General features: G+C 41.8%; 1 protein-coding gene across 2 annotated transcripts in view; it reads right to left on the bottom strand.

Annotated features, from left to right (window-relative positions):
• The window catches only part of frem1a (Fras1 related extracellular matrix 1a), a 73724-nt gene that overhangs the window by 14403 nt on the left and 46901 nt on the right, over window positions 1-12420 (bottom strand). For both annotated transcript variants that reach the window (XR_008559745.2, XM_015958182.3), the window contains exons 9-17: window positions 11058-11402; window positions 10837-10979; window positions 8504-8700; window positions 8341-8431; window positions 8093-8260; window positions 7804-8012; window positions 5573-5666; window positions 3634-3886; window positions 1693-1893 (exon numbers count right to left, since the gene is read on the bottom strand). Coding sequence is in view for 1 of the 2 variants with exons in the window: in XM_015958182.3 (XP_015813668.1) it covers window positions 1693-1893; window positions 3634-3886; window positions 5573-5666; window positions 7804-8012; window positions 8093-8260; window positions 8341-8431; window positions 8504-8700; window positions 10837-10979; window positions 11058-11402 (1701 nt within the window). In the remaining variant the exon portion in view is untranslated. The remainder of the gene's footprint in view (window positions 1-1692; window positions 1894-3633; window positions 3887-5572; window positions 5667-7803; window positions 8013-8092; window positions 8261-8340; window positions 8432-8503; window positions 8701-10836; window positions 10980-11057; window positions 11403-12420) is intronic.

Here is a 12420-nt window from a genome sequence, read left to right on the forward strand (position 1 = left end):
GAATGGAAACAGAAAACACTGTTTTTCACTCACGGTCAGTGATGCTGTGAAGGTTTTCATCATGAAAGAATGTGTGAATTCATTTCAAATCAAAACCAAAATGACCCTGTCGAAAGGTTAACACACCCCAGTTCCTAATAAAGCCTGATTTAGGGGCTCTGCACACCGGCGGCGACAAACGACCGCGATCAGCGAAATTTGTCGCTGTCGCTTTTATTACCTGACACATGGGAGGCGACCTGCGGCCAGCGGCAAAGCCGTCTACGCGTTCTGTTCCATGGCAAAATAGAAACTTCCGTTCATGCTGTAGTTCTTTTTTTAAAGCACAGAGCAGTTCTGTTTACCTGTTTTCCCGCTACGTTTCGTTTGCGGCTGCAAACTTCCTCAGGCTGACGCTGATGGTGGTGTCACTTCCTTCTCCGTTTATCGGTGGGCAGTAGAGGACGTTGTCGCCCTCTGCTGCCCGCTCTCCCCTCTCCGACGATGCAGTCCCATGCACGATTCAACGTGTAAACTCCGTCATCCCTGTTCATGGTCCCACATCCACGTCTCCTTATCTCGATCGCTTCTTTTATCCATCTTTTGTATTTCTGTTGTTCGGTATTTATGATCCTTGTGTTGTCCCAGTCCATGACATGGTTTTCTCTTGTGCAGTGATCTGTTACGGCCGATTTCTTTATTGTGCTCATAAATACCGAACAACAGAAATACAAAAGATGGATAAAAGAAGCAATCGAGATGAAGAGACGTGGATGTGGGACCATGAACAGGGACGATGGAGTTTACACGTTGAATCGTGCATGGGACTGCATCGTCGGAGAGGGGAGAGCGGGCAGCAGAGGGCGACAACGTCCCCTGCTGCCCGCAGATAAACGGAGAAGGAAGTTTGCAGCCGCAAACGAAACGTAGCGGGAAAACAGGTAAACTGCTCTGTGTTTTAAAAAAGAACTACAGCATGGAATTAGAGAAACGACACAGCAAGAACACACCTAAGATGTTCAATGAAACTTCCATTGTTTTGTTTGGCTGTGTCAGGTTGGAGGGTGTTGTAGAACTCTAATACGGCGCTATACAAGCACAGGTAATTTACCATGATTTATCTAATTTTTTCTTCCTGTTTTTAAAATTGAACCCAAACAGCAGTGATCCACGCATTCCGCCTTTGAGGAACTGTTTTCTGAAGATCAGAATATAGAAGCAGTTCCTAAAATCACCACAACCGACCAGGTTCAGGCAAAGCTGAAGCTGTTCAAGAGCCTTCCATCATCGTGACTGAGTGTTAACCCTGTTTTGTGGTGGTGATGAAGACCAGTTTGCCTTTACTGGCCATTACTGTACAGTTTGGTTAAATGGTACCTCTGCACTCTTTTTAATATAACCTTTTATCTTTTATGCAAATAAATAAATCTTGTGCCTTTACTGTTTGCACTCAACGTTTGCTGTGATTTTTGGTTTAACTGAAAAACCACTCTTAGTACTTTGTTAGTTTCTCATAGAATTATACATATAAGTATACATAGGTATCAAAACTTAGATATCGTTAAAGTATTAGTATTGAAAACTATTTAATGACACTGAACACATACCGAACGCAGCTAATAATGATCTTTAATTGTGTTGTTCTGCACTTCAGTCACACGATCCAAACAAAATTCCTTTCCGTCAGCGCACCTGTGTTTGTGTTCATCCCACCTGTTGCTAATGAAGGAGTTTGACTGTCAACAGGAAACACTGTGATGTGGAGGTCATACACAGGCAGACTGCCCTGAAGCTGAATTGTGCCTCTGCTTCTGGAATTTCCTCCATGGCAACATGAAGCAGGGATTTCTGTATCTCCATCAGAAATCACAAAGGTGATGGTGTCTTGTTGTGAAGTAAGGCCGATTTCCAGTCCTAAATCAAACAAAGAAACTTTAGAGACAAGTCATCTGAGTTCACACTCTAATTTAAACCAGTTGTACTTAAGGTAACTGATGACCAGCCCCATAGGTGGCGATCCCAGAGAAAGCTGCCTCCCCAAAAAGTTATTTAGCTCTGCTTTCATATTGTCCAGTGAAAGCTGAGCACAGCTGATAAAAATTAAAACTGCAAAACAATGTATATTTATTTATTCAAAGATTATGACCCCCCTTCCCCTATTCCACACATTGGTACAGTCCACACAAGCGATTTTGAACAGGTGGAGCCACCACTGTTCCGATGCTCCCAGAAATGACTCGTGCATAGAGCCCATTGAGCACTTGATCAGAAGCTGCCAAGGGAGCTTTTTCCATCAAGTAAAACAAATCCAGTAAAAGAATGTTTAACTTTTACACAGAGACACACAAAGACAGGCTGGAAACGAGACTGTCCAGGAAAGAGTGGAGTCATTTTAAATGTATTTTTAGATTTCAATTACTTTAATATACAACGGCAATCCACAGATTAAGAGACTGCCAACTCCCTTCATAACCCTTCATTCCGGAACTGCGCTGATCTGGGTGGCTGCATGTCGGAGTAGCTCTGTTGACTATATGTAAGTTTTGCCTTTTTTTGGACATTTTTTCTTCTAGTTTCTCAAGAAAAACTGTATTTTTTTTGACATTTTACTTTTCTGTTTCTGGTGCTGTGAAGCTTGGAGGATTTTTACTGCAATTTTTTTCACTTTTCGAGCATTTGTTATGATGCGTAACCATGGTAACAAGCTGGTTTACAATCGGGAGCAGCTGATTAACATTGGAAAGGCTAAAATAATACGTCAACTGAAGCCACAAATCCCAAATGAGCTAAAACGCAAGAAGCGTGGGTGCAGAGCGGGAGCAAAACGGACCATCTCTTCCATCGATCATAATGGGCAATGATAAATCAGGTGCTGGTCAGCATCAGAAGCAGGGACCTGAAAAGACTCAACAGCCTAATAAAAAGGCTGGTTCTGTTCTGGGGACGACTGTGGAACCGCTGGAGGAGATAATGCAAAGAAGGATTCTCCAGAGAATCAAGAAAATGATGGACAACCCTGAGCATTCTCTTCACAAGACTGTCCGACAACGGAAGAGTGTCTTCAGTCAGAGGCTTCTTCAGTTTGGCTGCAACACTGACCGCTACTGGAGATCCTTCCTGCCAACAGCCATTGTAATATACAACAACTCTTTGATGACTTGATTATTATTATTATTCTGAGCTACTACAGCAATCAATTTCCCTCTGGGATTACAGTGATCCCTCGTTTAGCGCGGTAGATGCGTTCCAGACCTGGCCGCGATAGGTGAAAATCCGCGAAGTAGGGACACCATATTTACAGTATTTATTTAACAGGTACGTATTCAGTATTCAGACTTTTAAAACCCTCCCTTTACATAGTACTGTATTTTTACATGTTTTTTTATAGTTTTATTACAAAAAGTGCATTTTATGATGAAATTGATGAAAAAAAAACAGGAATTTCTTGATATTTCGCATAGAAAAATACCGCGAATCGGTGAAAAATACCGCAAATTGGCGAATTTCCCTCAAATAAGGCTCCAAAGAAAAAATCCGCGAAGTCGTGAATCCGCGATAAATGAACCGCAAAGTAGCGAGGGATCACTGTAATAAAGTATTTTTGAATTGAATTGAATTGAATAAATTCAGGTTAGTCCTAGACGAGGTGTTTACCTGTGTGTCTGTAGGAGATGGTACCAGCAGTAATGTCTGCCTGGATGAAGTGATCAACCAAAACTCCACTTCGCAATACTACTCCATGATGGGGCTGGCGGGCAATCAGGAACACCAGGCTGCTGTTATCACTGTCAGCATCAGTGGCATAGATGTACTCAGCTGTGATGAATACTTCTTGTCCCTCTGCACACATGAGAACTGGTTTCAAACCAGCAATCAGCACTGGGACCTCGTCGTTAATAGGTGTGACCTGGAAGCAGCAATATAGTTGGATACAAAATGAAATAAGGCTTGTAAATAACTAAAGAGGAAAAAAGTGCTAAAGAATAAAGTCAAAGAGGAAACAAGCAAGTAACCTGGAAATTAAAAGAACTTGTGAAGAAATGCATCAGCAACCAAACAAAAGTCAAACACATGAATTCAGAAATACTTTAATAATCCCAGAGGGACATTAGGTTGATGTACATACGTTTAAACAGTGTTGGGAGTAACGCTGTTTAAGTATAACGGCGTTTCTAACGGCGTTCTTTTATAGGTAACGGAATAATCTAATTAATTACTTTTCCCGCCATTACCGTTACTGGGGACGGAAGGTTGTGCGTTACTATGTGCTTGTCAACGTTGAGCAACAGTGTGAGGCTTTCTGACCGCCACACTTCAGCTGCAGCCAGGGAGAGAAAGGTGTCGGTAACGCACTTACAAACACCATGATGATTGGCCGGGTGGGCGGAGACCCTCATCGTCTCAGTCGCTGCCTGCTGTAGAGTAGACACAGCAAGTGATGGTAATAACGCCGTTTAAAATAACCACGTTAATAAAAAAAATATTTCTTTCAGTAACGAGCAAACTAATTAATTACGTCTTCTTTTAACAAAACGATCGTTTCCGTTACTGATAAGGAAATGCGTGCGATAAGCAGCGCGGTGTGTTGAAGCTGTCATCAGCTGATCAGGAGCTAAAGAGGCAGATGTTTTCATCCAAGAGCATCACGGCCCGTGAAGAATATCTACGGCTGCAGACCCTCCGCAGATTCGCTGCAGCAGGTGGGAATCTGCAGCCGTGCCCTTCTTAGCGTGACAGCGGGACGTCCCGAAGGTCCGCTCACCTGGTCACCGCTCAGACGTCCTGATCTTCTACCTTCCTAGATCATCCAGCTGTAACCTGTTTCTGATCATGTCTTTAGTCCCGCTGTAACACTGATGCATCAGTCTCAGACGTCATGGAGCTCAGGTGTTATTAGAACTACCTGTGTGTGTTTACCACCCAGCTTCAGCTCTTCTGTGGTTGGGTGGGTCTGACCCAAGTTAGTACATTTAAGTCCTCCATCAGGCTTGTGCCTCTTCTAGTGTCATTTTAAAGGATTTTATTTATTTATTTAACCGTTACTAGATTAGCAGCAACAGAAATGCTACTAAAAACACACAATTATGTGAAGCTGGAAAAATTAGAATACTGTGCAAAATTACATTTATTTCTGTAATTTAACTAGACTGAGAGACCATTTAAAGGCTCGGGGACCTTTACAGGTGTTTCTATTTGCAATTTTAAATGTTAGCTGATTGGGGTCTTGTTAAATATCACACAGTGACCTTTTAATAGTCTAGATAAGTGTAATGTTCCTGTTAGTAGTTCCTCCTGTTAAGTGCTTATTTATTTAAATTATTCAGGTTTATAAAAACATTTGGACATACATTTTATTATGTTCCAGTCATTAGTCATTTATATTTCACTATTTTAGTAATTCTTGCATTCTTTAATGAAAAAAGTAACTAAGTAGTTATTTTTGTTGGTAATTAGTTACTTTTATGATCTTGTAACTCAGTTAGTAACTGAGTTACTTTTTTGACAGTAATCAGTAACTATAACTAATTACTTTTTTTAAAGTAACGTTCCCAACACTGCGTTTAAATATATAATTTTGTCAAGTTTTAATTACCTTTACTATCAGAGTAAAGCGGACTGAATTGGTGCCATCAGTTGCATTCAACTCAATCAGGTCTTCTGTTGATTCTGAGTTGTCATGTTTGTACCTGCATGAACAAACAATCAAAACAAGATACGGTTCATAACAGAGTTCAGGGTGGCAATCTGTAATTGGAAAAAACAATAATTAGTTCACCTGCAATCCTTTCAAAACCTACCAAACAAGTTGTGGAATAGTGATTCCCAAATCTAAACAAATGAATCTATACCACTTCACAATAATGGACACTAAATTGTTCTTTGTTTCTAGGGAACGGTTGAGTAATGAACCAGGTACAAATTGGTTGTTAAACAGTACTTACTGGTAAAAACACCGGTCAGTCTTAACCAGTGACTAATTAGTAGTTATTTAAGAGAGAAAGAGGGAATGAATCAGGGGTCAATGCCTGTAGACTATTGAAACTTCCATAAGGATGCAAAGCATTTTCAATGTCACAGTGATGTACCGCTGCTGTATGTCTTGATTTTATGTTTATGTTTATGTTTATTTATTTGGCAGACGCTTTTATCCAAAGCGACTTACAATTTATAACCTATAGGGCGTGTTGTGATCTGTGGGGGAAACCGGAGTACCCGGAGGAAAACCACGCATGCACGGGGAGAACACGCAACTCCACGCAGAAAGGCCTTAGCCGAGTTTCGAACCGGCAACCTTCGTGCAACAGTGCTAACAACTGTGCCACCATGCAGATTTTACCCGTCTGTCACTAACTCCTTGTTAAGTGGCAGACAAGTGAAACGAAGACCATACCGCAGCGGTACATCACTGTTTATGTTTACGTATTCAGCAGACTCTACTGGCCAAAGCGACTAAAGCTTGGTTTATGCTTGACGCGTCCGCGAGGTCCGCACGGCTCCGCGCGGAAAAGTTGCGTCATTTTAACAACCACGCCCCTCCACCGCGCCTCCGCACGGCCCAAACTTTCCGCACCGCGCACCTAGGAAATTTTCTAACCACGCGGACGGTCGGACGCGGAAAAACATGGCGGACTGGCAAGAACTAGTATGGCAGAGGTTCGTAAATACAGACATTTGTATGATTCAGCTCTCAGAGATCACTGTGATCAACATGTTGTTAATAATTCTTGGAGAGAAATAGCTCGCACTGTCGGAAAAGACGAGGACGCCGGTAAAAATGCTGGAATGCCATGTTGTAAACAGTCATTTCTAGTTCTACTATGGTGTAGTGTTGGATGCATGCCGTAGAGCTCCATGCTGCCCCCTACAGTTTGGGAGAATATTGGCTCACCGCAAAGACGAGCCGCATGAACCATAAACGCTGCAAGTTGTGAAGCGCGTTCCATCCGCGAGCCGCATCACCAAGCGGAAAGTGAATGCGTCAAGCATAAACCAAGCTTTATAGGTGATAATCAGGCCAGCAGGTAGCCCTTGAGGCTAACAACAAACACTATTCAGTAAATCCTGGGTGGCAGTGAGGCAGCATAATCAGTCACAGAGGGAAGGGAACACGGAGTGGACACTAGAGGGAGGGACGGGTGCAGGGAGGGTCCTAGTTTAGAAGATGCTCTCTGAAGAGCTGGGTCTTAATGAGTTTCTTGAAAATCGACAAGGACACCCCTGTTCTAGTGGTGCTTAGAAGGTCATTCCACATTTGTGGAACGATGCATGAAAAGAGCACGGCGTAGGCACTGCTAGCCAACGATCCAGCCGTGATGTAAGCCTTTACTACAGGATTCAGGTAGATGGGAGCCGTACCATCCAGGACTTTATATGCTAGTGCTAGCAATTTGAGTTTGATGCATGCTGCTAACGGTAGCCAATGCTTGCCACTGCCACTGTGACACTGCAAATGCTTTGCATCCTTATTGAAGTTTACAAATAAGAGTTTGCAGGCATTACATTAACCCCTGATTCATTCTTTATTTATTTCTTAGATACCCATTAGTCCCTGATTAAGACTGGTGGGCGTAATTTCCAGTAAGTACTGGTTAACTACCCATTAGTCCCTAATTCATTACTCATTACTTCCTCAGTTGTAGCTTAACAAAGCACAATTTTGTGTTCCTTATTGTAAAGTGTTTGCCTCTCAGGTTCACTGATATCTCCTAATGTTGAAAATAAACCAACAAAGAGCCCAGACAAAAGGTTATTTCAAGTTAGATTCTTCTGAATTTAACACATGTTGCCATGTCTTGAATGAAGAAACTAGGTTGGCTATCTGACCTGACTTCAAGGTTTTTAAGTTCTTGCAAGGAGAAAGTCTGGCCAGGTGTAAGTGGGCGATGATCAAGGGAAAGAGCGCCATGTGTTGGTTCCTTTAGAAGCTCCACCTGCAGGGATTCCTGCACAGAATCCACATCTGACAACTGTAAGTGTTCTGGGCCCAGCAAACACTCCCCTCCCTCATCGACTGTCAGAGGGTTGGTGATGACCTGAAGCAGAAAGTGTCCACTCATTATCTTTACAGCAGGATTTCACAGACATGAACTAACACTGGAATTGTGGTTTTCACCTGTGGAGGCTGGTTGTCCACTGGCACCACAGTGATATTAAAGCAGATCCCAGGGACCGTCAAACCCATATGATTGGTCACAGATAGAATAAACTGGATGTACTGAGGGTAAGGTCCAATGTCCATGACTGGAGGCATGTAGGCTACTTTCATAAAGTTCACTGCATGCTAGAAACAGCATCAACATTTAGTTCAAAAACATAAGTACTGCCCATGTACCAAAAAGGACAGAATAAGAGGATATTTACTTGTGTAAAGAGTCGTAACACTGGTGCGTGGGAGTTCTTGGTAAACCTGGGTAGGCTGTCAACAAGAAATAACCTCCCTGCATCTGGAATACTGTTCAACAATCCAAACGTCATACAGGAGGATTTCTGAATACACATTTGGTGAAGGTGAGTATATACAAACCTGTGAGGACCAATGTGAAAAGGTGGAGTTGTAACTGTGTAGGTAAGCTCACTGTTAGGAGACTCCTCGTCCACAAAGTGGAGGTGCTGTAGGGTAATGTGAGCCACTTCCGTTTCCTTGATCACAAGACATCGGCTGGAACCAGCAACCTCTTTTGGTGGTTTATCTGGAACTGGCTCTATGTGCACTACTACCACCTGAAGACATCAACATGAATTAATATAAACTTTGTTTTGTTGGGGAACACCTGGATAGCTCACACACATCAATCACAGGGACATAGAGACAAATGATACAACTATTTAAACATGTACTCACATTTAGGGTCAATTTTTAAATGCCTACTAACCTTATATCATGTTTGAGCATAAGTGGGTGAACCTGGTATCAGGCCACTTAAGACAGCCAATTACCAATTCTGTGCCTTTTATTATGTCTATGCATTTGTCCAAAGTATGTATGTATGTATGTATGTATGTATGTGTATGTGTATGTGTGTATGTGTATGTGTGTGTGTGTGTGTGTGTGTGTGTGTGTGTGTGTGTGTGTGTGTGTGTGTGTGTGTGTGTGTGTGTGTGTGTGTGTGTGTGTATGTATGTGTATACGTTTGTATGTATGTATGTGTGTATGTATGTATGTGTATACGTTTGTATGTATGTATGTGTATACGTATGTATGTATGTGTATACGTATGTATGTGTATACGTATGTGTATACGTATGTGTATACGTATGTACGTATGTATGTGTATACGTATGTACGTATGTATGTGTATACGTATGTATGTGTATACGTAAGTATGTGTACGTATGTACGTATGTATGTGTACACGTATGTATGTATGTACGTATGTATGTGTATACGTATGTATGCATGTACATATGTACGTACGTATGTTTGTATTTATGTACGTATGTATGCATGTACATATGTACAAATGTACGTACATATGTTTGTATGTATGTACGTATGTATCTACGTATGTATGCGTGTACATATGTACGTACATATGTTTGTATGTATGTACGTATGTATCTACGTATGTATGCATGCACATGTACGTACATATGTTTGTATGTATGTACGTATGTATGCATGTACGTATGTACGAATGTACGTACATATGTTTGTATGTATGTACGTATGTACGTATGTATGTACGTATGTACGTATGTATGTACGTATGTACATATGTACGTACATATGTTTGTATGTATGTACGTATGTATCTACGTATGTATGCATGTACATATGTACGTACATATGTTTGTATGTATGTACGTATGTATGCATGTACGTATGTACGAATGTACGTACATATGTTTGTATGTATGTACGTATGTATGTATGTATGTATGTACGTATGTACGTATGTACGTATGTACGTATGTATGTACGTATGTACATATGTACGTACATATGTTTGTATGTATGTACGTATGTATCTACGTATGTATGCGTGTACATATGTACGTACATATGTTTGTATGTATGTACGTATGTATCTACGTATGTATGCATGTACATATGTACGTACATATGTTTGTATGTATGTACGTATGTATGCATGTACGTATGTACGAATGTACGTACATATGTTTGTATGTATGTACGTATGTATGTATGTATGTACGTATGTACGTATGTATGTACGTATGTACATATGTACGTACATATGTTTGTATGTATGTACGTATGTATCTACGTATGTATGCATGTACATATGTACGTACATATGTTTGTATGTATGTACGTATGTATGCATGTACATATGTACGTACATATGTTTGTATGTATGTACGTATGTATGCATGTACATATGTACGAATGTACTTACATATGTTTGTATGTATGTACGAATGTATGTATGTACGTATGTATGTATGTATGTATGTATGTACGAATGTACGTATGTATGTATGTATGTATGTATGTATGTATGTACGTATGTACGTTCGTATGTATGTATGTTTATGTTTATTTATTTGGCAGATGCTTTTATCCAAAGCGACTTACAATTCATAACCTATAGGGCATGTTGTGATCTGTGGGGGACACCGGAGTACCCGGAGGAAACCCACGCATGCATGGGGAGAACACGCAACTCCACGCAGAAAGGCCGCAGCCAAGTTTCGAACCTGCAACCTTCGTGCTGCGAGGCAACAGTGCCAGCAACTGCGCCACCATGCAGCCCAATGTATGTATGTATGTATGTATGTATGTATGTAAGTATTCATGTATGTACGGATGGATGGATGGATGGATGGATGGATGGATGGATGGATGGAGATATATCCTCCAGTGACAACATTTGAAAGATCTCCACTTCTCACCTGAGGCTCAGAAAGGTTGGGAGGGTCATGAAAATCTGACAGCACCACCTCAAAGGAATCGTCAAACACCTCATTCCCGGTGTGTCTATAGTAAACTATGGATTGACAAAGGTCCTTCTGTAGAAAATGGCTCACTGGATACCCTAAATTAAAATTCAAAAAGGATAGGATGAATGGATGAAATCAGAGAACAAATATCAGGCCCAGCCCATTCTCCCAACCTGTCAGCCCTGGTCCTGGGATTTTCATAACCTCCCCTGCCTGCGGGAGACGGGTGATGTTAAAGAGGATGTAGTCATCACTCGAGTCCATGTCTGAAGCCTGGAGGGTGGAGCCACTCAGCAAAGCTGTCTGGCCCTCTAAGACCTCCAACAGAATGTTAGTTGTAAGAAAAGGAGGACTGTCATCTTTGGGGAGGATCTTGATGGGGAACTTATGACGGGTCTGATGATGACCATCGGAAATGCGGAAGATGATGAAGTCCTTGGTGGAGTCACTATCGTCATGGTGATAGCAGACTTTTCCAGCTTTAATCTCAATCACAGAGAACATTAATCCTTTTCCACCTGGAATTTACAGAAATCGATTATGAACAACAGGTTTGAATGAAGCACAGGTCTGACACTCTATTTGGCCTGAATAGAAGATGACAGAAAGATTTTAATTTGCCATATTTTGTTTGCATGTGATGACACTGCTGCTGAATAAATCAATTCCGCAATCAAACAAATAACAACCACATATTATAGTATATTTCTGGGCCTGCTGATGTAAAAACGATGACACGAGCAACATCCGGTGAGATCTTTTCCCACTCTGTGGCTGGATCTGTTATCCACTCTGCTGTGGTCTGTTGGGTTGCAGGCAGCTGTGACTGAGACAGAAAGGGACTGAACATGCTAGTTACACGAGTTAGCTCAGTTCTGGGCTGCCAACTAGATTCTGTTGAGGACAAGTGTGAAAGGAGGATGCTGGAGAAGTGGACCTCCATCTTGGAAAACCACTCCCACCCACTGCATCCCACTGTGGAGACCATGGACGGCTCCTTTACTAGTAGAGTCAGACATCCCAGATGTAAAACAGAACGCTACCGTAGGTCATTCATCCCCTCTGCAGTAAGGGTGTAGAACACAGTTTAACTGGTACTGGAATTATCCTGGTACACAGCAGCATCAGTGCTATATTCAGTATTTGTACAGTACCTGGATGTACATTAATAAGTTTGTGTCTTTTATACTGTTTCTTCTTGGAAATTCAAGTTTCTATTCTCTATTTTTATTCATTTTTTAAATGCTGCAGGTTACGATAATAGCCGTGTGTATTTACCTGTTTGTTTTCTCTAATGGGCCATTCCCATCTGTACCGGGTCGGCCCGGGTCGGGTAGCCCCAGTCGGCCCCAGCCTGGCCCGGTTGATTCCACACATCCTTGTCTTAAGCCCATGTGGGCTGATTCTACCCACCAATCAGAGGCTTGCTCTAATGGAAGGTGTGAATTTGCTGTCAGCAGTGGGTGTGTTGGCCCTGGTCGGCCTGAAGCAGACCCCCTTGAGAAGAGGGCTGAGAATGAGCCTTGGTTGGCCCGG

This window comes from Nothobranchius furzeri, chromosome 3, assembly GCF_043380555.1.
Source record: "Nothobranchius furzeri strain GRZ-AD chromosome 3, NfurGRZ-RIMD1, whole genome shotgun sequence".
Lineage (NCBI taxonomy): Eukaryota > Metazoa > Chordata > Actinopteri > Cyprinodontiformes > Nothobranchiidae > Nothobranchius > Nothobranchius furzeri.